General features: G+C 33.7%; 1 protein-coding gene across 1 annotated transcript in view; it reads right to left on the reverse strand.

Annotated features, from left to right (window-relative positions):
• LOC114331924 (serine protease 53) overlaps window positions 1-18,203 on the reverse strand; it is a 96,814-nt gene extending 78,611 nt beyond the window's left edge. Inside the window, exons 1-2 of the mRNA XM_028281616.2 lie at window positions 18,072-18,203; window positions 15,217-15,505 (exon numbers count right to left, since the gene is read on the reverse strand). Of these exons, the coding sequence (XP_028137417.2) occupies window positions 15,217-15,505; window positions 18,072-18,123 (341 nt within the window). The 5' untranslated portion in view covers window positions 18,124-18,203. The remainder of the gene's footprint in view (window positions 1-15,216; window positions 15,506-18,071) is intronic.
• Window positions 18,204-27,136: the final 8,933 nt, after the last annotated feature.

Here is a 27,136-nt window from a genome sequence, read left to right on the forward strand (position 1 = left end):
ATTCTTAGAACAACATCCACCAACGGCTATGGATGCAATATTTCAATTTAAAGACAGTTTTCATTATGTCAATTGGTTAATCAAGTTAGCCCATCTTTGTGGTATTTTTTATTAACTGTATTTAAAGTACAAGAGAAGGTGCCCATGCACCACGCACTAAGCACCAAGCACCACGCACCAAGCAACACGCACCAAGCATTATGCACCACGCACCACGCACCAAGCACCACGTACCACGCCCCAAGCACCAAGCACCACACGTCACGCACCAAGCACCACGCACCAAGCACCACAAACCACGCTCCAAGCACCACGCCCTAAGCACCAAGCACAACGAACCAAGCACCACGCAACAAGCCCCAAACACCACGCACCAAACACCACGTACCAAGCACCACGCACCACGAACCAAGCACCACGCACCAAGCAACACGCACCAAGCACCACGCACCACGCACCAAGCACCACGCACCACGAACCAAGCACCACGCATTACGCACTAAGCACCAAGCACCAAGCACCAAGCACCAAGCACCACGCATCAAGCACCACGCACTAAGCACCACCACCAAGCACCACGCACCAAGCACCACGCACCAAGCACCACGCACCAAGCACCACGAACCAAGCAGCACGCACCAAGCACCACGCACCACCCACCAAGAACCACACACCAAGCACAACGCACCAAGCATTACGAACCAAGCACCACGCACCAAGCACCACGCACCAAGCACCACGAACCAAGCACCGCGCACCAAGCACCGCGCACCAAGCACCGCGCACCACGCACCACGCACCAAGCACCACGCACCAAGCACCACGCACCCGAACCAAGCACCACGCACCAAGCTCCAAGCACCACGCACCACGCACCAAGCACCACGCACCAAGCACTACGCACCACCCACCAAGCAACACGCACCACCCACCAAGCAACACGCACTACCCACCAAGCAACACGCACCACGCACCCCATACAGCACAGGTCATCTTTAAGATATCTTATTTACAACCAAATATGGTCTTAATGTCTTGAGACTTTTAAAAGATATCTTTAAAAAATAGGTTATAATTAAAAGTTAGGTTAGGTTAATAAAACATTTAAGACACGAGCTGGTAGCTAAAAGACAAACTCCAAACAAAAGCTTTTTCACATCAGTGACTTCAGTGGTACTTCCCATATCTTGTGATGAAGATATGGTTTTATTTAAGGGATATTTAGAAAACTTTACAGATTTTAATAATGCAGTTAGGTTTAGATTTAGATTGTTATATTATTAAAGTAAAAAATTAACTTTGTTATCAAGAGTAAATGCATGTCTCGTAATTCAACAGCTTACCTTAACAATATGCTCTTAAAAATATATTTTTTAGGTACCATATCGGAGCTTGTTAAAGTAGGAGGATCAAAAGCCTATGATTTTATATCAAGAGTTGGAAAATTAATTATTAGCAATGAGCAAGCTTTAAGTACAGTTGACTGGGACAAAAAAGCAAACAAAAGTTTTGTGATACCAGAATTGCAAATCTGATAATTGGTAAAGCTTATTCTACATGTACATGTAAAATTTTAATAGTAATAAACGTATTTTTAGAACCTAATTATTGTTATTAAAAGTTCATTTAAAATATTTCATAAAAAATTAAAAAGAAAGCTATCCTAAACACCTTAATAATAGACAAAAAAAGACATCTTTAAGATGTAAGGTACATCTTTAAGACGTCGTAAAGATATCTTTCCGGAAATACCAGACATCTTTAAGACGTCTAAAACATCTTTAGTGAGTTATCTTTTAGATTTCTTTAAGATGTCTTTGTGTTATCTGGGACCAAGCACCACGCACCACGCACCAAGTACCACACACCAAGCACCACGCCCCAAGCACCACGCACAACGCACCAAGCACCACGCACCAAGCACAAAGCAACACGCATCACGCACTACGCACCAAGCACCACGCACCAAGCACCAAGCCAAGCAACACGCAGCACGCACCATGCACCAAGCACCACGCACCAAGTACCACGCACATCGCACCACGCACCTCGCACATTGCATCACGCACCTCGCACATCGCACATCGCACATCGCCCCTCGCACCTTGCACCTCGCATATTGCACCTCGCACCACGCACTTCGCACCACGCACCTCGCACCTCGCACCTCGGACCTCGCACCTCTCATTCACACACACACCAGTGTATGTAGTGAGTATGTAGTATGTAAATAGTGGGTCACGAAGGATAAACACAAAAATAACCGGGTCACGGAAAAATAAGTTTGGGAAATGCTGGGATGAAGTGAACAGAGGTCTTAGCGCTTGTCCATATGCAGACGGTTACGCCGCGATTTTAAGTTTAAACGCTGGCTGGTAAACTAGCGGTTGGGCATTGAAATGCTGTTGGGCGTGAAAAAGGGGACAAGTAGTTAAAAAACGTCAATTTTTAGTTACAGCGCTCTGCCTTTCTTAATTTTGGTGGCTTGTTTAATTCCGTACACACTAGTTAACCGCAAAACGGATACTTAGGCTAACAAGATAAACTGGAGATAGTTTCGTTGGTTACGATATGAAAAATCTAAAAATTTTGAGTACAAGTTGTCCTTTGACAAGAAAAAGCAGATGGTAGAAAAGAACCAGCACTTGATGGACTTACTGCCGCATACATCAGAATCATTGTGGGCCTTTTACTTACAAAAATTTACCCACAGATAAAGACTTAGCTGATTTGCTGCCGGATTCGTCAATTTCTGACGACAAATAAAAGTTTAAAGTATCTTTTAGCTAGATTAGTAAGTAATGTATAACGTTTCTTAATATTTAAAAATACGTTGCATTTAAGTGATCTTGTATCTAAAATTTTCCATTACCCTCTGTAATCATTCTTATGTTCAACTACAAAGGGGTTAAGTCATTTGCGTTTTTGTGAAAAAGGAGGTAAGTCAATCAAAATATCGCTTTAAACATATTTTGCTCTCAAATATTCAGCAAAAAAAATTTAATCTATGCAGGAAAAGTACATGTAAAAACAAATTTCAAGTAGATTATCATTCTAAACATCTCTAAAAAATAATCATTTTTTTGTACAATTTTCAATATTGTTTTTCTCGTTTTGACCTTTTATGACTTTTTCCCATTTGTCCCGTTTTTCACGCCCAACAGCGATGTGTACGATGTTGAGCAGTTACATTTTTGTTGCTATGTTAACTTGAACCGCGGCGGTTGGGTTTTTCAGGTAAACCACGACGTCGACGTTGGCAAACCGCCCTTATGTGGACAAGCCTTTAGACAAGGAGATCCGTTATCCTCGGTGCTTTTTAACTTAGTATTGAAAACAATAATCAGAAATAGCCGAGTGAAAACGACCGCATCTTGAGCAACAATGAGCATCAATGTCTGGCCTTCGCTGATGATGGTACTGCTCTAGCGAAAAGAAGAAAAGAATAATTAAATACATACTATGAAAAGATAAGAAAAGCAAAATATTGTGATACAGAAATAAACCAGAAAAAGTCAAATACATGATACTCGGAAATATAGAGCAAAAAGAATAGTGGACAGTTTACTTTCATATCCAATGAAGCAAGGAAATATAATTTCGAGAGAGTGGTTCATTTGACGTATTTGGGTGTTATTATAGATGAGAAAGTTCAGGAAGAATGGGAACTGAATTCCAGATTAGCAACAGGAAATAAAAAGGAAACAAATACTACAAAAAACGCTTATGCGTCCATCAAGCTTGGAAGAAGAGAGCAACGGAAGGGGAATTCTTTACTCTATATAAAGAGTTGATGGACGATGTAAACAAGTTTTTTAATATTTCAGAATGTCTTGGAATTCGTTCATAATATTGTTGCTGACTAAAATAGAAGAATCTATATCTAACTAAAAATACACATTGAATAAAAGTTATCACACCAGTAGAACGGCTTTCAGGTGTATGCGGTGTTTTGGTAAACGAGTTAAGTAAACTAATGTAAAGTAAATGGAAACTTTTTAATGTCTTAAGGCTAAAAAGACAAACACAGACGGGTGAGAAAAATTTGTAAACAAAAGAAACCAGCTTTCTGCATATAATAAAGAAAATATATTTATCTAATAAAAATAATGTAGATACCTAATGGTGGTCGAATAGACATCAAGATTGAAACGTGAAATCCAAAGCACAATCCAAAACTAAGAAGAAGAGAAAATTGAATGGGAGCTTAAAACGTATATAAGATAAAATTGGGGAAAAACGTAGAATATAATGAAAGATATAAAAGAAATAGAAAAATATGAAAAATTTTTTTAAGAAACGCGTTTCTTTAGTTATGATTATGAGCGACTAAAATTAAAAATATAATAAAATCAACTAAAAAGCAAAAAAATAAAAAAATCAAACTCAAAGAATTATTCGAAAAAACTGTTAGAGATTAAATAATACAACAATCTCACATATTCGTTAAAAAATTGAAAAAATCTAACATATTCGTTAAAGAAAACCGTGGGGCGAAAACCGTTTATTCGGTAAAGACGCGCCTTACGCTTTTCTTTAACGAATGTGTTAGATTTTTTCAATTTTTTAACGAATATGTGAGATTTTTGTATATTTAATCTGTCTGTAAACAGTTTTTTTCGCATAATCCTTCGAATTTGATTTTTTTTTATTTTTTGCTGTTTAGTTGATTTTATTATATCTTTAATTTTAATATATGCAAGCGAGAAATGTGTAAACACTGCAAAAATAGACAGTACAATAAATGCAGCGGAGATGAAGCAGCTGAGAAAATTAACAGGGAAAACGAAATTGGACAGAATAAGAAATGAAGATATTACACAAAGACTGAAACAGGAATCGATAGTAATTAAGATCCAAAAAGGGAAATTAAAATGGTATGGACACATTAACAGAATCGACCAGGGAAGACTACCAAAGCAGGTGATGGAATCAAAAAGATATGGTAAAAGAAGGAAAGGGAGGCCAAGGAAGAGATGGATCGATCAGATTATAGAAATTGGACAGGAAAAAGGAAAAACACATCAACAAATGAAAGAGTTAGTAAAGGACCGCAAGAAATGGAAGATATGGATAGAAGATGAATAAAACCTCCGACGCCCTTAAGGGACATAAGGAGTTTCGAGAAAGAAAAAGAAGAATTTTAGTCGCTCGTAACTAAAGAAAAGTATTTCTTAAATTTTTTTTATATTTTTTTTTACTTTTTAGTCTTACAATTTTCAAACATTAAAATATATCGTCATGTTTATTAAAATATATGTATAAAACATATGATGTACAAACATGAAAAGTAGTCGGAATCGGCAAAAAATGTGAAACTTTATTGTTTATTTATGAAGCTTAACGTAAAAAATAATTCCCGTAAAAAGTGAAATTATGTATAGTTCATATAATTAGCTCTATCTATCTATCTAATCAGCCCTAAACATCCATCCTTGGATATAGGCCTCCTCTTCCTTCTTCCATGCCTCTCTATCTTGGGCAATTTGCATCCATTTTGACCCAGTGTGTTTCTTCAGGTCATCTGACCATCGCATCTGTGGCCTTCCCCTTTTTCGTTTGTGGTTCCATGGTCTCCAATGTATTATCACCTTAGTCCATCTTTCATCCTTCTGCCGTAGGGTGTGTCCAGCGAACTTCCATTTAAGCTTTGCTACTTGGGTAGAGACGTCTTTCACTTTTGTTTTGTTACGGATCCATTCGTTTCTATTCCTGTCTGATAATTTAATGTTCAGCATTTGTCTTTCCATGGCTCTTTCTGTCTTTGCTATTTTTTCCATATTCTCTTTTGTAAAGGTCCATGTCTGAGAGCCATATATTAAAACAGGGAGTATACATTGATTGAAGACTTTTGTTTTTAGGTATTGCGGGTATTTTCTGTTCTTTAGAATATAAGACAGTTTTCCGAATGATGCCCAGGCCAACCTTATTCTTCTCTTTATTTCTTCGGTCTGATTTTCTTTATTTAATCTAGTGATTTGTCCTAGATATATATATATATATATATATATATATATATATATATATATATATATATATATTAGAGCGGAGTAATTTATATGACAAAAAAAAAGTCATCGGGTCACAATCAGTTTCTGATTCTACAATGAATTCTGTGAAAAAAAAACATTACACCATAGGTATCTGATGAATTTCGAGGCGCCACATTTTTCATTTTAGTTTTGAGGTACATCAGAACTCGTCATTTTACGACTTCTGATGTACATTGAGGTTGATTGTGGACACAATTTCAACTTTTTTTATTACGGAAAAGTTTATTTTAGTAGCTTTTTAGACGAGGAATCCATTTTTGATATCTATTTTTACCAAAATTACTCACCAGGGGGCGCTACAATGCAATTTTGTGAACGTCAGGAGTTGTCATTTTATGACTACTGACGTTCATTGCGGTTAATTGTGGACAAGTTTTAAACTTTGTTTACAGAAAAGTGAATTTTTGTATTTCTTGAGACGAGAAATTTAAATTTAATATGTTTTTCTACCAAAAACACTCACTAGGGGGCGCTACAATACAATTATATGAATATTAGAAATTGTTATTTTATGACTTCTGATCTACATTGCAGTTGATTGTGGACATATTTTAAACTTGTTTTTACGGAAAAGTGTATTTTAGTAGCTTTTAAGACGAGGAATCCATTTTTGATATCTATTTGTACCAAAAACACCCACCAGGGGGCGCTACATTGCAATTTTATGATTATCAGAAGTTGTCATTTTATGACTTCTGATGTACATATCGTTTGATTGTGGACTTTTAAACATTTTTTACGCAAAAGTGTATTTTAGTAGTTTTTGAGACGAGCAATCCATTTTTGATATGTATTTCTACCAAAAACACTCACCAGGGGGCGCTACAATGCAATTTTATGAACATCAGAAGTTGTCATTTTATGACTACTGATGTAGATTGCGGGGGATTGTGTACAAATTTTAAACATTTTTTTACGAAAAAGTGCATTTTAGTTTTTTTGAGACGAGTAATCCATTTTTGATATGTATTTCTACCAAAAACACTCACCACGGGGCGCTACAATGCAATTTTATGAACATCAGAAGTTGTCATTTTCTGACTACTGATGTAGATTGCGGGTGATTGTGTACAAATTTTAAACATTTTTTTACGAAAAAGTGTATTTTAGTAGATTTTGAGACGAGGAATTAATTTTTTTATCTATTTGTACCAATCATACTCACCAGGGGGAGCTACAGTGCAATTTGCGTCATTTTGTGAGTAAAAAAATGTTAATATTATTATTTTTTTTTTAGTTTTATTTAGTAGATATTAATTCTGTGTTATTAAAAATATTTAACATTAACTTGATAATTATAAAATTTTAAAAAATTAATAATTCTGTTAATGAAATTAATTAAAATATAATAATTAACTAAAACTTAAGCGATTACTTTTATATTAGGTAGGGGAGCCCAAGCGGGGATTTCTGCAGTTTCTCGAGCACGTCAGAATATCACATGGGGAGAAACATTGTACCCTGTAAATGTACCCCTACCATATATGGACTCTAACTACAGGGGATTTCGTTAAGGAGGGTCCGAAAGAATTTGTTATTAGAAAATCTCGAAATCAGCAGATCTTCAGCGCTTTAATGCGCTTTTTGCTTCTTTTGTTTCTAATTTGATAGGGACATTTTGAACTACACAAGTACACAGATAAGAAATGTAACTGCTTAACAGGTTTTCATTTTTGTGTAGGTACTTGTGTAGGTAAAAACAAGAATAATTATTCCTCAAAAATTTTGAAAACAAAATTTTTTATTGAAATACAGGGAATGCTGTTGTAAGGTTCCCTACACATTTTATTTACCTGCTTTCCAAACATGTTTCAACTGATAAAGACTAACCGCCAGGGCCTGCCTACACGTGATAACTCAAACACTTGTATATTATTATAGCACGATTCATGAATAAGATGTCGGTATACTACAAAGTTGTAAATATGCATTGCAAGTTTTATTGCAATAATCCCAATACAATAGGGTCGATACTGGTGCTTATAGAAACGTTATCATTCAGCCTGTACTTTTATATAGGTAGGTGATTCTTAAAAATTTAAATTAAATTCTAAATATAGACAATAGTGGTAAGGATAACTAGACACTAATTTCTTTTTAAGAAATTCTCGTCGTTGATAAAATATATCAGCCCTAACGTTATCCAAGGTTTTTTTATTTAACCGTTTTATCTCCCTAGAGGTTTGTATGAAATTATTTAACTTATTTATAAATGTACCGTATTATGCAATTTAAGAATCTATTTTGTTCATATAAATTCTATTCCAATGTTCATTTTTTAAATGCTGTGTTAGTTTTCCGGTATTAATGTTTTTAATTATGACTGTAATTTTGGATGTAGAAAGTTTTTGAGTTTCATTATTTATAAAAATGGCTGGCGTAAAGTGACGAATCATGCGAGTATGAAGAACGATAGGATTAATATTAATTTACTGTTTTAATAGCCTATTGTTGTTTTTTTAAGTTTCTAACATCAAAAGTAAGTAAATTTCGATCAAAATAATGTTAGTATCATTTTTTTTGGTTGGTAAAGAAAGTCGTCAAAATCACCTTCTAATTAGCATCCGAAATGATATTAATCGTTACCGCTTCACAAATTACTTTACTTTATTGTTTATAAGATATGTAAGATTCGTTGGTTCAAAGTGCTTATTTTTGAAAAGGCTGTAGTCAAAATGGCTTCAACGAGTCACTAATCACAAGTGTACGCAAAATTTGAACAGACATATCTTATAACCAATTTTTGTCGTCAGGAAAACAAAAAGTCCAAAATATTCACAATAGCAAAACCTATATTTTTTTATACTAGGTAGTTGAGATTTTTGAAGTTGAGTTATTTTGAAAAAACAATTTTTTTTAAAGTATTAATTTTTTGTTAATTTAAAGCCAAATTGTTTTTAAAATTGAGCACTTTGAAGCGGTAAAACTTACAGATCATATAAGCCAGGGGTCACTTGACATGTTAGCTTTCTGTAAGTATGCCAAATTGCATCTCAATCCGAGCAGTTCTTTAAAATTGACAGCAAAAACCGTGAGTAAATGGACTATAAATTAGTTTGAGTTTTTATAAAATATTTTATTTATATTGAATGTTTTGGGCGGGGGCCCGCATCCCAACTGGAACCAGGGCCCGCTGATCTATCAGTACGCCACTGCATCAGATTAAGATAAGATAAGTAGTACATGCAGTATATTTAAAAAATCTTGCGATTTGAGCGGATCCGTAAGGAAATGGATGAGTCACAAAGTTTCACAACTTTCATCGTCGGAAATGAACGTCAGATCGAAAAACTGAAAACTACGTGTTCAATATTTTTTAAAAATCTATCAAATGACATCAAACACGACCACCCACGGTGGTGAGGTGGGGGGTTACTTTAAAACATTAAAATAGGATTCTCCATTTTTTTTATTGCAGATTTGGATTTCTTAGGTAAACATAAGTAACTTTTATTCGAGACATTTTTTCGAATTATTGATAGATTGCACTGTAATCGGAAAAAATGATTTCTGGAATTTAAAATAAAAAAATGGAAAGTCTCCAGTAAAATGGAAAACTTGACTTAAGTTTTTTTGGTTTTCGGACTTAATTTTCACAATCCAATAGGTCACCATAACGCTCGAGTAACTGCAAATTTAGCACACCTGCCTCCCCTACTAATACGAACGTATTACATCTGGTAGAGTCATATAACTCCAAGACAAAAAGGTATAAAAATCTTACAATTAAGATAGGCCTGGATCCCGCGTACAAAAAAAGTTGATTAATAGCAAGCTGAAAATTTGTTAATAGCTTAAGGGTGTCTAGTCGGACAAACTTTGATATATGGGAACACTGGAAGAGGGGAAGTTTTAATTGGGGAACAGGTTAAAAATTTGGAACGTCAGACTACGAAAACGTCCCATATATTTTTTCAGGCAGAACTTCCAATTGCTTTGTTACCCTTTCATTAAACACACACACATTTGCGAAAATCAGACTGCTATTTATCACCAACTGGACATTTTAACAAGTCATAAGTCCGACACGTAGAACATGTCAAATGACAGGAATTATGCTTGGCAAAATATTGCCAAGATGATCAGCAAAATCGAAATATACAATATTTTGGGAATGGAGGAAAATGTAAGAAACGGCATTCTAACGTTTTCTAAACCAAAATTTGACCAGAACCTCGTTTTGAATCATATTAATTTGTTATAATGCCTTATAATGACATTTTTGAGTCCCTCGTATTAATACCTTATTTTTCCATTGATACTTTATGATAAAATATACAAATTGAGAAAAAAAGAAGAAGACTGTTCGGGCTTAAATGTTTCAGCTCGAGCTTATTTTTACGTTCCTCAGAAGCTATACATCAAGTTTTAGAAAAATCGAAGATCCAAAATTTTTTTGATCCAAAATTGAGTGGTTTGGTTACTCAAAAACATCTAATTTATTATATTTCAAATAAATTTAATTAAGCAAAATATTGTTTAGTAAAGTTTATAATAAACTAATTAATATTACCTATTTTTTGTAACATAAAATCAGGGCCTATTAAATAAAAACGTTGAAAGAATAATATTAACACTGTTTTATCCAAAAAAGTAGTCGTAAAATGACAAAAATGGCAATGTAGCGCCCCCTGGTGAGTACTTTTGGGACCAATAGATATCAAAAATAAATTCCTTGTCTCAAAAGCTACTAAAATACACTTTTCCGTAAAAAAATGTTTAAATATGTTCCCAGTGAACCGCAATGTATATCAGAAGTCATAAAATGACAAATTCTGATGTTCATAAAATTGCATTGTAGTGCCCCCTGGTGAGTGTTTTAGGTAAAAATAGATATCAAAAATGGATTCCTCGTCTCAAAAGCTATAAAAATACACTTTTCCGTAATAAAAAAAGTTGAAATTTTGTCCACAATCAACCTCAATGTACATCAGAAGTCGTAAAATGACGAGTTCTGATGTACCTCAAAACTAAAATGAAAAATGTGGCGCCTCGAAATTCATCAGATACCTATGGTGTAATGTTTTTTTTTCACAGAATTCATTGTAGAATCAGAAACTGATTGTGACCCGATGACAAAAAAAATTACTCCGCTCTAATATATATATATATATATATATATATATATATATATATATATATATATATTCTTTTACTTGTTCTATTCTTGTTTGTGCCACTGTAATTACTAGTTCTTCTTGTTGATTGGTCATGGTTTTTGTTTTACTGTAATTCATCTTCAGTCCTATCTTTGTCGATTCTCTATCTAGTTCTTCCATCATTCTTTGTAATTCTTCACTTCTTTCTGCTATTAATACAATATCATCAGCATATCGTAAGTGATTCAGATATTGCCCGTTTATGTTTATACCCGAACCATCCCAGTGCAGTTGTTTGAACACATCTTCTAGCGCTTGGTTGAATAGCTTGGGCGAGATGGTATCTCCTTGTCTTACTCCTCGGTTTATTTTAATAGGCTCCGTTTGTTTCATTAGCTTAATAGTTGTTGTTGCCTTATCATATATATTTTTAATTAAGTCGGTATATCTGTAGTCTATTCTGCTGTTTTGTAGGGAGTTCTTTACTGCCCAGTGTTCCACACTATCAAATGCTTTTTCGAAGTCAATAAATGCCATGTATAGCGGGATATGATATTCGTTAGCTTTTTCGATTAATATCTTCATCGTTAAAAGGTGGTCACTTGTACTGAAGCTTTTTCTAAATCCGGCTTGTTCTCTTGCCTGGTATCCATCTAATTTAGTTGTTAATCTGTTTGTTAATATCTTGGTTAATAGTTTGTACATCACATTTAGTAAAGTTATGGGTCTGTAATTCTTTAGATCCTTTTTATCTCCTTTCTTAAATAGTAACAATGTTACTGCTTCGTTCCAAGTGTTGGGTATTTGTTTTGTCATTAATATTTTATTCATAAGTGTGTACAAAACTTCTCTAGTTGTTTTCCCACCATTTTTTAGCATTTCTACAGTTATCCCGTCTTTTTCTGGCGATTTATTATTCTTCATCTCCTTAAGTGCTCTTTTTATCTCATTCTTACTGATTTCTGGTTGTAAGTCGGAATTGACATTCTTTATTTTTATTTGTAATTGCTTAAGGATTTCTTGTGTTGGTTTCTGTTTTGTATTGTAAAGGTTTTTATAATATTCTTGTGTTATTTGTATAATTTCTTCTATATTATTGGTCTCTATGCCTTCTTTGTTCTTTCTACTATTAATCTGTATGCTTCCAAGCTGTGGTTTTAAGCACTTCATATTTTTATTTTGTTCAATGATTTTTTCTATTTTTTCTTCCTGTATTCTCCTTTGACTTTCCTTGATGTTCCTTCTGATAGCATTGTTTACCTCTTTGTAATCTACTGTGTTTCTCTTATCTTGTTCTATTAATGTTTTTCTTTTGCTCATGAGGTTTTTTGTTTCCTGGGATATATAGTTTTCCTTTTTTATTCTTGTTTGTGCTACCTCTTTTCCCGCCTTTGCTAATGTATCGGTTAATAGCTGATTTATTTCATCGATATTTTTGTTTTCCAAATCTCTAGTGGCCGGTATACTCTACCTTATTTTTTGTTTATATTCCTCTTTTGCTTTCTTAAGTTTTCCCATATCTAGTTTCGATCTATTTTCCATTTTCTTCTTTGTTTCGAATTGGCTATTAATGCTGAGTTTGGCTCTGACAAGTCTATGATCACTACCGGTTGAGAAACGATTCAGCACTGTAACATCTTTGATGATGGCTTTTTCTGTAGTAAGGATGTAATCTATTTCGTTTTTAGTATTGCCGTTGGGACTTATCCATGTCCATTTTCTTTGCGGTTTTTTGTTAAAAAACGAGTTCATAGCAAAAAGTTGTCTTTCCTCCAAGTAGTTCATTAATGTATGTCCTCTATTATTTCTTTCGCCGTATCCATATTGTCCTATTCTGTGTTCATCTTCGTCTATTCTTACCCCTAATTTGGAATTGAAGTCTCCAATTATTAGCGTCAATTTAGTTTTCTTTTCTTCCACAGCGAGTGTTATTTCTTCGTAGAAGTTTTCAATATCTTCATCTTTATATGTGCTTGTTGGTGCGTATACCTGTATAATTTTCAACGACGTTCTTTTTAATTAAAGCATAATGTAGGCTACTCTGTCTGATATACCCTTGGTGGATTGTATGTATCTAACGATTCTCTTGTTTATTATAAAACCAACTCCGTTGTTGGTGTTATCTTCATTACCTTTGTAGTACAGCATGTTTCCCGAGTTTTAATATAATTAGCTACAATCTGTAAAAGTTTCAATTTTCGTCATTGTAAAAAACAAGAGAATTTAGCCTTTTCCATTAATTTTTTTTATTTAAAGAATTAATAAACATACAAAAAAAATGAATGTGTGTGTACTTTGTACGCACGTAAGAAGTTATACTTCTATTATATAATTTCAACGAAATAAATATACTACTTAACAGTTACAATACAAAAAATTAACAATAATTACCAAAAATTAACCAAAACTTAACAATGCTAAAAATAAAAAAGAAAAGAATATGAATCGTCCGAGATTTGAACCCGCGATATCGCGGTCTCTCGATCTCTGGTCCAATGCTCTACCAACCAGGCTATCAAGGCGCATTTTATCGACGTTTCGGATATACATAATTACACATCACGGTGACAAGTGAAATATAAAAATAGATATTTTATTATTTTACGCCCAAGGAAGACAAATCCAAAGACACAAAAATTATAATGAATAATACATTTACTAAAAAACACTAATATATTATTTTAATGGCTTATTTGCGCTGATACATAATTTGAAAGATTAGCAACTAAACGCCATACTGTCTGTGTGCGCATGCGCGCAGTAATATGAAATTTTACTCTCAATCGCGCCTAAAGAAGTATAAATTCAAAAAAATTTATTGACTATTCGTGTATTGTTCCCGCGAATGCATGTGTCTGCAAATTTTCATTCATTTGCATTGAAGAAAAGGCAGTCAAATTAACGTCTAAAGATTTGACACAAACGATTGAACTAAAGAAAAGCGTTTAATAAAGCTGTAATAATAATATATAGGAGATTATGAAAAACGAGGGTAAATGTGCGAAAACAATTTTAAACAAACGAAACATTGGTAACGTTCTACATATTAACGGCTTCGATTTTTAACGTTTTAATAAATTAAAACTTTTGGACATCTTGGATATTAAAGCACCCTAATATGTCTGTGTAGATTTTGGCGTTCGATCCGACCATCACTTGTGACATCGTTGCCGTATCCTCAATTTTTTCATATTATCACGTTACAATTTTTGTGATATTATACACGAGCGTGACACCCTCAAAAAAGCGCTTAGTTTTCGAGATACTGATCACAGAGGGATGAATGGCCAATTTTATTCATACTTCATATTTTCGAGGGTGCTGAAAACGAAAATGAAGTTTATTTTGAATTTTATGTGGGGGAACATTGTCAAAATCGCAATTTTAACCTAAAAATAAAAAAAAGAAATCACGTTTTTTTGCGTTTACCTTACTACAACTCACTTCCATTTTAATATTTTTTTCTGAAATTTTTACACTATATAGCTGTAACATTTCTGAAGACAAAAGTATTTGCCTCAAGTTTTTATTCTTATCATGATAAAGGTTATGAATTTTTCAAAGAAAAAGGTGCGGATTTGTGCATTGCAAAGTTTAATCGCAAAAGTTGTGTGACGAAGTTTAAAATTTAGCTTCTCAATCACGTTTATTTTAAAGTAAAGAGTACAAAGAAGTTTTCTGGTAAGTATTAAATCAAAATGTTTTATAGAAAAAAAAAATAGTGCAACTTTTAATGTCAACATTAGAAATCCCCAATATAACGCTTATTTTTTGAGGGACAGACAATCTAGGTCTAATTTCTCACATTTAGTACTATCCTTGGATTATAAGCTTTCATTTGACACCTCATTTTTCATTTTACCTAGTATAATGACGGAGAAGTAAAGGTTATTATTCTATTATTCTTGTAGGTACATTTAACATTGATTGAAATTATGAAAGAAATATATAGAAAACAGCATGGCAACACTGTGACCCACAAACATAAAAATTCAGCCACATTCAGCTGTGCGTTACATAGGGTGCTTTAATATCCCAGATGTCCAAACTTTTTGACCGCTTACCCATTACTGTCGTATTCGGGATGTACATAAGCATGTTCGACTTCAGCCACCTGTCTGCTTGTTTCATTGCCATGCAAGTCTGTAACACCAGCTACAACCCTGGATACTTCTTTGGCGCATTCACCTGATGTTAGAACCCAATTTTCATTAAGGATAACACCTTCACATTCGTTTTCGTAGATACCGAAGATTCCCAACTCTAGAGATGCTACGAAGGGAAATTGTCCACTTTTGGCTTGGCTACCACCATTGATTTTCAAACCAGTACTTTTGCGGCTCACGTGGCGAGCTGTAAAAAATAAGTAAAAAACATTTTAGTTTTTGTAAAAGTAAATAACAGTAAACATTTTCTGAAAGTTTTTTCCTTATTCAACTAGTCTAAAATTATTTTCTCTAACAGCATTACACACTTATATAATTATACCATACTAATTAGAAATATACAGAGATGCAGAGATCTCGGCCATCCGGTTTATATGTATTTTATTGACATTGAGAAGACCTCTCATCGAGTAAAACATACTGAAATTATAGCCATTCTTCAGCAGGTGGCTATTGATGATAACGACCTACGCATTATTAAAAATCTTTACTGGCATAAAAGTGTAGGGATGGCGGGTGTTGATAAAACACCCGTTTTCGGTTATACCGGTTTATTTTACCTACGGTTTAACCTATCGGTTATAACCGGTTAAAAAACCTGTTGTTCCAAAAACCGGTCTTCGGTTTCTTTAGTCACAGCCAAGACCCAATAGGTTACATTTACATTGCGCTTCAGTTTTCGATACTCCATTCGAATGGATATCAGTCCATATCAGCAATCAGTCATCAGTGTTGTGAAATCGGTTTCAGTCAGCTTAAAATTTCTCATTTTCGCGCGGTGGGCGAAAAATTTTCACATTTTTTCTCTGAATTCAGTATGTTTTCCACTTACCCGGTTTTTCACCGGTTATTACTTTAAAAAGAAAAAACCGGTTATAACCGTGACAAAAAAACAAACAAAAAAACCGATTATTGCAGAAGAAAAAACCGGTTTTAGCTTGTAACCGGTAGGTTTTTCCCATCCCTAGCGTGGCTTATGAAGAACCATCTATCATCCTTTCCAATAAACCTCCTGTAGTGCCACCACTTAAAAAATGTTATTTGTTGTCGCTCTGCTCCTCGGGTACAATACCCAAAATTCACTGTGAGTTTTTCCAGAACTTATTCCACAGCTGCCGCTGCTGAAGAAAGTGACAATTCAGAATTATTTTGATTTTATTATATTTTTTCATAACTAGGAAACAATAATGATTTTATAAGAAAATAAATACTTAATAATTTTATTTGATTTCCATACAAATACTCTATACAAAATGCACTAACTGATAAAAAATTATGTGTCGACCGTTTCATAGTGCACCAACTCAAAAAAAAATCTGAATTCTTTAAAAAAAATTCATCAAAAGTTATCATCTAAAAGAACCATAAAATAAACATCTAATTCCAAAATTTTGTTCTAAGTATTTGAAAAACAAATGGACCATTTACAACATATTAAAAATATTTGCTCCCAGAAAAAATAAATTAAAGTTGATTTGTGAAGAACTATGTTTGTTAAGTTGGTGCACTCTGATACTGATGTATCGATATGTAATAGAGCAGATGGTACTTGTTTTTTTTTCTGAAATTATCTCCCGATAGTAAATATCTATAGGATATTATGTTTTATTTTATTATTGATGTTTTTACGAAATACAAACCAAGTATTTAAAACTCAATTAGTTTTGCACAATTTTTGCAAAATTTTTGATCAGTCTAAAAGGTTTTTAATCTGGAACGTCAGCTGCATTCTAATTATTTATAAACATGTTGTATTTTATTTTCGTTCGAAAATAGGATACATGTCCAAATCTCCATCACAATATAGCGACCTCTATTATCTTCGTTCTCTTGCTGTACTACAGCAGCTGTAGTGAAGGGGAAAAGCGCAGCCACCAAATTATCGGTGTTGACCTAGCCTAAGTGCAAACACCAGGATTGGCCGGGGCACTCCTGAAGAGCTTCAAATGCGAAGAGGAGTACGGCAGGGCTGCATTTTGTCCCCACTAATATTTAACATCTATTCTGAGTTCGTTTTCAATATTATTTCAAATGAATGGCATCAATATTAATAATTTGAGATACGTCGATGGCACGGTGTTAATTGCAAGCAATTACCAAGAATTTCAACATCTGATTAATAGGATTACCATAAAGTGTGATGATGATGAATATGGACTAAAGCTAAACACCGCAAAGGCAAAGGTGATGGCTGTCAGTAAAACGCCAATGCAACCGGTAACATGCAAGTGGTAACAGCTTATAACTGGAGAGAACTAAAAGTATCACTTGACAGTATCTCTACCTTGGTTGTAATCTAAATAAGAACTGGGACATGAGCAAAAGAAATTAGAATACGTATAGAGAAGGCCAGAGCTGCAGTCTTTAAGAGATGAAGAAACTATTATGTGAAAACAATATTACTTTGAGTCTGAAAATTAGATCAGTGAGATGTTAGGTATGTGTTATCTACTATTTTGTATGGTGTTGGAGGTTGAACTTTAAACAGATTCACTTCTCAAGAAACTGGAAGCCTTCTCCTTGGATGGATATGGTTCATAATAAAGTTGTTTTACATCGGAGGGGAAGACTTACGGAAGTCGTCAGAACAGTTCAAAATCGCAAACTTGAATATTTTGGTCATGTTATGCGACACCTAGAGATAAATAATATATTCCATTTAATAGTACAAGGCAAACTACGTACTACAGACACATACTGGTGTTTTTGTCTATGGTCTAAAGTAAAATTAAAAAAATTATAAAATATCTTACCGCAAGTGACTGTCACAAGGGCGAAGAGAACGAAATATTTTAGTCCAGACATCTTGAGTGCTGAATCAATAAAGAAATAAATTCTTAATTTATTATATACATAGACATTATGGATACGTACACGGATATCAGATACTCAAAGGTTAAGTTTTATTCTTTTTTCAAGTGGTTGATTACCTTATCATCAAAATATTTTTAAAAACCCAAAACAGAATTCTCCAAAATTTAAAAGCACCCTTGTCTGATATCAAAGTCAAGTAAGGTCAACATTTTCTTTAAAAAATTACATATTATTAACTTTTAACTACACGCGCTGGCGTATTTTGTACGCCAGATATAAAAATTCTACTGCAAATATATTTAAAAATTTTATTTTTGACCTTTTTTATCTCTCCAACCTATCACTGGAATGTGCTTTACAATTGGTTTTAGTTTCGTTATAATCGGCGTTCTGGAAAGATCGTAATTTACAGTTTATTATTTATTGTTTCCGGTGGTGGACAATAAATATACGTCACCATTATAGTAATATAAGTAGTAATATAAGTACATCTTTCAATTGTTTTTTAGTTAGTATGGCACAAATATATTTTTCTTTATAAACAATACTATTTCTCATGTAAAAAATCACATTTCAAAAAAATTTTTATTATTGATTTTATTTATCATGGAATCAGATTCCAATTATAAATCCCAATTGGCTTACTGCGAGAAGGAACTCCAAGTATTCGCTGATGCCGAATAAGGTTTATAACAAACAACTAAGTGTATTTTTTCAAAAAAAAAGCAAACCCGCTGTTTTTAAGTGTATTTTTTTGTGGCGTATAAAGTACGCCACACGTGTACTTATGTTATAACTTGATACGAGGGTAGTTAAAGGTTAAATCGATGCACAGTGTGTCGATTAGAACAAGCTAGATGGACAAAATTATTTTTCATCATAATATTTACATTTTTGTGTCGAGCAGTTAAATTATTTAATAATAAAATAAACCATTTTTATTAGTTACAAACTAAATCAAAGAGGTCTAGAGGTCTAGATAATAAATTAAAAATTAAAAACAAAAGTTTTTCTATAATTAATACAATATAAATACAAATATATCGATGGTTAAGAGCGCAGATACAGTATGTCCAAATACCTTAATAATTGTTGAGGAGAACGTTTTGAAGTTTTCGCATTACTTTTTGTTTGATACTTGTGATATACCGATATATCATAATATTTGGGTAATAAGTTCGGGTATCATTATTAGCTTAATGTAGATATTTTTTAAAATATTATGTATTATTGGGTTAAAAAATATTTTTTTTGAAAATGTGTATGGACGTACAACTTAAGGGTTCTTACTGTTTGGACATACAACATGTGTAACCTAGATTAATAAAATAATGAGTTTGTTAAAGTTCTTTTTATTTTATGCTTTATTTGTTAAAACAAACAGTGGGTACAAAATAGTAAAACACAAAAGCAATATATTTTATTCAGAATCATCTTCATCTTCAGGGGTCCGCTAGCGGACAAGATCTGTTGGTTTTCTTGATGTCGGAAGACTTTCAAAATACGTTTTATAAACTGTTGGTATATCTTATTATTTAGTAAATACAATAAGTCTTTCTTTTTTGCCTCAGATATGAAAAATCTTTTTTGCTATTTGGCTTTTAGCTGGACATCTGTCCATGCAACTTGTGTAATTTGTTTAGTATGTCTTTTGTTTTGTATGACATTAAACTCTTAAAAATGTTCATTAGTCAATGAATATTTATATTGAATAACAAATGGCCTTGTTTTTTCGAATCTGAACCACTTAACCTGGAGCCATTTTATTGCATCACCTAACGTATTTGTTTTCTTATTTTGCATTATAAGGGAAGCAAGATTCTGCAGGTCATAAAAATCTGAATAGTTCAGTCTATGTACTTGGTAGGGTTTTGGTTTGTGTCTTGCCATGCTAATCAAAAGTGCCCTTTCTTCGATTGTGAATATCTTTTTGTGCTTACGAGCATGCTTATAATATTGTTAGTTCTTCTTCTAATCTATATAATTCTTCTCCAAATTCCTTATCTTGACTCATCAGGTCGGTTCGTTAAAAATATATCTCTTGCTTATAGCAATGTTTGTCTTAAAGCTTTTATATCAACATATGTCATCACTAATCATTAAAAAAATATCATTTATATATCATTTATCACACAAAAAATTATTAATTCAGGTTCATATACAAAATTTAACACAAAATCGATGAAAATGTATTTAAAAGATCAATAATAAAAACAATTGGCTAATATAAATTCAATAATAGTATACACATTCGACAAGGGCAGGATCGCCATGTCATAAATACGTGTGATGTTGATGCTATCTGGTCCCAGTGAATTAAAACTCAGTTTATTCGATAACATTATATTTAACTCGAACTATCGGTGATTCAACCATGTTATTTACAATAAAGACGCGACCTATCATAACCGTAAATACTTGCTAACTACTACAATAATCATAATCTTTGTCGCCCGAGTTAATGTTTATATACACCTTTAAATAATAACAAACATGACAATCCAATGTTACTCGCGGTTATTGAATACAAGAACATACTAATGAGAAAGAACGCGCTAATAAGTACAGAATACAGCTATATATTGCTTTTGTGGATTTTGAAAAGGCCTTTGACAGTATTGAATCCTGGACCATACAATCCTCGCTAATAAATGGAAGGGTCTACTATCGATACACAGTAATATTGAAAAAACATCTACGAAAAAGCAACAATCTCAATAAAACATCCATACCCAAACACTTCTTCTTCCCTCTTGTAGGTCAGATTTAAAGCCTGTTTCTTCTTCAATATTAGCCTCCTATTGTTTAAGTTATCGCACCATCTTTTTCTTGGTCTGCCAATACTTCTTCGTCCATTTGGTGACTTATCTCGTGCTATTTGTACTTTCCTATCCTCTCCCATTCTACTAATGTGTTCGTTCCACTCCTGTTTCCGTTTTGTCACTCATCCATTTATGTCTTCTACATTGCATGATCTTCTTATGTTTTTGCTTCTCTTCCTATCCAACAAAATTTTCCCTGATATTAATCGGAATATTTTCATCTCTGTTGTTTCTAGTAGTAGTCTCGTTGTAGATGTGTCAGGTCTTGTCTCCGCCGTATAACTCAATATAGGTCTAATTGCTGCTTTATAGATTCTTGCTTTTGTGTCTTGTCTTAAGTGTTTGTTCTTCCAGATTGTGTCTTTAAGAGATCCCGCCGTTTTACTTGCTTTTAAGCTTTGTTGTCGTACTTCCTCTTCAACATCTCCGTAACTGGTTATATCTATTCCCAGATATCTAAACCTTGCTTCCTGCTTTATTATTTTTCCATCAATTTCGATTTTACATCGTAGTGGGTATTTAGATGCTTTCATACATTTGGTTTTTTCTGCTCATATTATCATATTGTATTTCTTGGCTGTTGTATTGAAGATGTGTGTTAATCTTTGGAGATCGTCTTCTGTCTCGGCGATTAATGCGGCGTCGTCTGCGTAACATAATATTTGGATTTTTTTGTTCCCCATTCTGTAACCATGACCTTTAGGTACTGCTTCTATTATTTCGTCCATTATTATATTAAAGAGCAGTGGGCTTAATGAGTCCCCTTGTCTGGCTCAGCTTTGTACTGGTATAAACTGCGTTAGTTTTCCATTTATCTTTGCCTGTATTCGATTATGAAAGTAGATGTTTTCGATGGTTTGTGTAATATTGATTGATATGTTTCATGTTTCTTCTATACAGTAAATGTAAGATTTGTTCGACTTGGATGCGGTCGAAAGCCTTTGTCAGGTCTAGAAAACATAGATATGCTGGTTTATTGTACTCAATGGCCTTTTCTGTGATTTGTCTCAGTACAAATAAACACGTCATCTACGCAGGATCTTCCGGATCTGAATCCTTGTTGCTCATCTGATAAAGTTGTTAGTTTATAGATTTTGTTGGTTAGGACTTTTGTGGTTAGCTGAAGTGCGGTGTTCAGTAGATTTATACCTCTATAATTGTTGGGGTCTTCTTTGTCTCCTTTCTTGAACATTGGTATCATTATGCTGTTTCTCCTTGCATCTGGTATGTTGCAGTGCAATATTAGTTTTTGTATAAGTTTTGTCATCTCTAGGGTTATACTTTCTCCTCCGTATTTTAGAAGTTCGTTGGTTGTTCCGTGTAGTCCTTGTGACTTTCTATTTTTGAGTGAATTTATGGCTATCTCTACTTCCTGAAAACTGATTTCTATTTCGTGTCTTAATTCAGGTAGGTTATTGTTTTGATTATTACTTTCCTCTCCTTTAAACAGTTCCGTCAAGTACCTTTCCCACTCGTTTGCTAGTATGTTATTGTATTCCTTCAATTCTGCCATTTCTTTCCGTTGGTTTCTTATGAATCTCCATTCTCCATATTTGTTTTTGTGTTCCGTAGAAGTCGCTTTCCATCCTTTTTGTAAACTATTCCCAGTGTTCATTTTTGTTCTTCTTACCAATTGCTGTGTTTTATTTCGTATTCTTCTAAAGGTGTCTCTGGATTCTGGAGTGTTTGATATTTTATACTTCATGTAGGCCTCTCGCTTCTCTTTACATTTCTCTTTTATTTATTTTCTGAACCATGCGGTATTGTTGTTGTTTCTTTTGTTCAGTATGACTTTGCGTTTTCTTAGAGCTTCTGTTGTTGCCTCTTCAATGTTGTTTTTAATTTTCTCCCAGCTCGCGTTTCTATCTTCGATGTCGTCCATTCGTTTCTGCTGTATCGTCTGTGCTAGCCTCCTTTGGTAAACTTCTCTTGTAGAATCGTTCCACAGTGAATCTACATTGAATTTTTCCTGGGTGATTTCCTGTAGAAGATGTTTTGGTGTTATTTTTAATCTTATTTTTGCTAGGACTAGTTTGTGTTCACTCCCTGCGTCTTCTGAGTTTAAAGTTCAAATATCTAGACTAGAATCTGCTTTGGCTGCATTTTTCTATTAGTGACTATAAAGTCAATCATAGATTTGTGCCCCCTGGAGTTTTCAAACTTATATTTATACTGAAGCTTATGGTCGAAAAATGTATTAAATGTAAAGACTGAAATAGTTTTGTACACACTTATGACAACAGGTAAAAGGGGAAGAAGTGTACTTTTGAAGTGTGTAAAATTAATAATTCTTAGCTGAGCGCTTTCGGCTTATAAAGCCATCTTCGGAGATATGCTACAATAAAAGATCTCTAATGAATAATTGATCTTAGAATTCAAAGTTTAACTTACGTCAAAAAGGTCAAAATACCACTATGAAGAGAGATGTGTTCCATTTATGATATGAAATACTTCTGTTTCTTATGTAGTTTTTTATTGATTGGAAAAAACCTTGTCTGTCTGTTTAAAAAATTGTTCAATATGCTGTTGGTTATTTTTGTATCCAGAAAAGTTAAACATCCAGAACGAGAACAAAGGACTTTCACACGAAAATTACATTATATATATAAAACGAATATTTGATCATGGTAAGGTCAAAAAAACCTTACCATTTGAATACTGCGGTGTCAGATAGCAGAATGGTAGCCTCGCATGGAGAATTTTTAATGACAGTCGATGTAGACAGGGTGTGCTCGTTAAAGTGTCTTCACATTTTCTCATATAAAGTGACAATTGACATATGACATTTTTTAGCAATTGGATTGAACAACTTTTCAACAAAGTCTGTAGTTACATAAATCTGGTTTTTAAAAAATAATGAAATACATATTGAAAAGAGACTTAAGGTCTAGGATAAACCAATTGACAAGGTTTGTGGAGGATAACTTGTCGATTGGTTTATCCTAGAGCTTAAGTCTCTTTTCAATATGTATTTCATTATTTTTTAAAAACCAGATTTATGTAACTACAGACACTACAGACTTTGTTGAAAAGTTGTCAATCCAATTGCTAAAAAATGTCATATGTCAATTGTCACTTTATATGAGAAAATGTGAAGACACCTTAACGAGCACACCCTGTCTACATCGACTGCATGCCCCGCTAACTCTAATAAAAAACATGTAATCGTATTTATTTTCCTTCCGTTTAGTCAGAAGCGCTGATGTCGGCATTGTGATTGGTGGGACATGACTTTTGACAAATCCTGCGCTATCTGTGAATCTGTAATCTGTGTTCGTGTTCGTTCGTTCGTTGTCGTTCACTTATTTTATATGGTCGGTTATGTGATGTGTTTGGTGTTTGTGTTTAGTTTGTGTCACCATAAAAAGCTGATATTCAGTCGTGTTTTTTGATATTTTTGTTATATCATAATCGAGTACCTTTTTAAAGGTAAGTTTTTCTGATTGTAGGTACTGTTTATCCAACAGTTTTAAAATACACATTTTATTTCGCGTTTTGTTGTTGGCTCTAATGGCCGATCAACTGTTGTGTACAGCCGATAAATTCAACAAGTAAACATATATTTAATCGAAAATAAATACTCATATTTCTATGTAAAATGTCACATTATTGTATAAATAAATAATTAAGAAACAAAAGTTGTTTGTGTTTTACCTTTATTGTCCACTTGAATAAAATAATATTAAATATTGGAAGTACCGTATGGAGGCTATGGTGTACCTAGCGTGGAGGCTAGATAACGCTACCCTTCCTATCCAATCAACAGCAAGAACGTTTAAAATTTCACACGTATCATGTCGAAGCTACAGACCACTTATGTGGAGGCCAGATTTGTAGTATCCTTCCAATTTTCCAGGTGCTGAAATACGTGACATATTTTTTGAAGGGTAAGATCGCATTCTACCAAATCACACAACACTTTTTTCTATGATCGACTGTCATTAAAAATCCTCCATGCGAGGCGACCATTCTGCTATCTGACACCGCAGTATTCAAATGGTAAGGTTTTTTTGACCTTACCATGATCAAATATTCGTTTTATATATAATGTAATTTTCGTGTGAAAGTCCTTTGTGCTCGTTCTTGATGTTTAACTTTTCTGGATACAAAAATAACCAACAGCATATTGAACAATTTTTTAAACAGACAGACAAGGTTTTTTCCAACCAATAAAAAACTACATAAGAAACAGAAGTATTTCATATCATAAATGGAACCCATCTCTCTTCATAGTGGTATTTTGACCTTTTTGACGTAAGTTAAACTTTGAATTCTAAGATCAATTATTCATTAGAGATCTTTTATTGTAGCATAGCTCCGAAGATGGCTTTATAAGCCGAAAGCGCTCAGCTAAGAATTATTAATTTTACACACTTCAAAAGTACACTTCTCCCCCTTTTACCTGAAAAATGTATTATTAATTCTCAGTTCGTTAAAAGCACAGAGATTAGCCAAAAGTTCTCTATTTGCGTTGACATGGTTTTCATTGAATCTTTGTTTTACTTGTAGAACTATTTTATTTCTGATTCGTGCATTAAAATCACCCATAAGAATTAAGTGTTCTTTATGAGCTATGTCATCCAGGATGGTTTGCAACTGTTCGTAGAATGCCTCTCGTTCCTCCTTAGGTTTGCAGTCCTCGAGGCTATAGATAGATATAACATTTCATTTTTGGTAGTCCATTGTGATGTTCATATTATATTCTTTCGAAGATGTAACGGCAGTTACTTATGTCTTTAAATTTTTTATGGACAGGTATACTGTATAAATTTTTTATGGACCTTGAATAAAAGTTGTATTTAGTTTACACACAAATTTTATTCTAGGTCGGTCTTGAGACTCGGAGAGGTCTTGAGACTCAACTATAAATACGGGCATAAGACTCGCATGGGTGACATTCGGAAAAATAAGCTATATCCTGAAAGATGCCCAATACCTCCACACAAAATATATGATCAATGTGTCCTACCAGTAATTACCACAGACATGGACCTTTACAAAGAAAAATATAGAAAAGATGGCCAAGACTCAAAGGGAAATGGAAAGGCAGATGCTGGGTATCAAGCTAAGTGATAAAAAGAAAAATACATGGATCAGAAATAAAACCAAAGTGAAAAACGTAAAGAAACATGCAGCTATTCTTAAATGGAAATTTGCAGGATACAACGGACAAAGAGACGGAAGATAGAATGAAGCGATAACATAGAATGAGTCTCATCAGAGAGAACGTATTCCTGCTACTCCATACTTTAAGTGATCAACACCGAGAGTTCATCCCCCACACCGCAACTGAACTGAATGGACTAGATGACTAGCGTCATCTGGCAATTGAAAGATGAAGTAGTTTTTAATCCTAATACCAATATTATTAATATTTGAAAAATATTAAAATATTACTAAAATATTTCTAAATTGAAAACTTGTTGGTCCATTTTCTTGGTAACACCTCCATAGCTTCTAAAATTTGCAAGCCAGATGGATGCTGAAGCGAAGAAGACAAGAGGGAATTCAAAAAACTTACTAACGAAAATGGTACTCGTCTGAGAGATTTTTGCCAATTCCGATCGCTAAAAATAATAAATGGGTTCTTCTCACACAAAAACATTCACAAATTCACATGGACGCAACCTACAAAAAAACTACGGTCAATAATTGACTACATAATCCAAAGAGAAAGCTCTAGACCCAAGACTACAGACGTGAGGGTATACCGGGTACCAGAATGTGGATACGATCACCACCTGTTGGTAGCCAGCATAAGAATAACTTACCGGTCAACAAATACAAAAAGGCTAAAAAAAGACGAAGGAACTAACATTTCAGAAAAGTGTTATAAGTTGGAAAGCTTAAAACACGAATCGACCAAATTTTTGTATAAGTTGGGACTGGCCTCAAAATTAAGATTTATAGAAAGTAACACCGATAACACCGAAAAGTTGTACCAGCAAATAAAAGAAAGCATACACGCAGCAGCAAAGGAAGCGTTAGGATATTTGGAAAAAGATGATAAACAAAATCCAGAATGGTGGTCAGAGAAACTAAAAGGTTTAGTAGATAACAAGAAGACAGCGTACCAAAAATGGCTACAGACACAGGACTTACAAGATCAAAGAGTATACGCACAACTAAACAGAGAAGTGAAAAGAGAAGTAATAAGGAGTAAAAATGACACATGGGAAAGA

The sequence above is a fragment of the Diabrotica virgifera genome, chromosome 1, assembly GCF_917563875.1.
Source record: "Diabrotica virgifera virgifera chromosome 1, PGI_DIABVI_V3a".
Lineage (NCBI taxonomy): Eukaryota > Metazoa > Arthropoda > Insecta > Coleoptera > Chrysomelidae > Diabrotica > Diabrotica virgifera.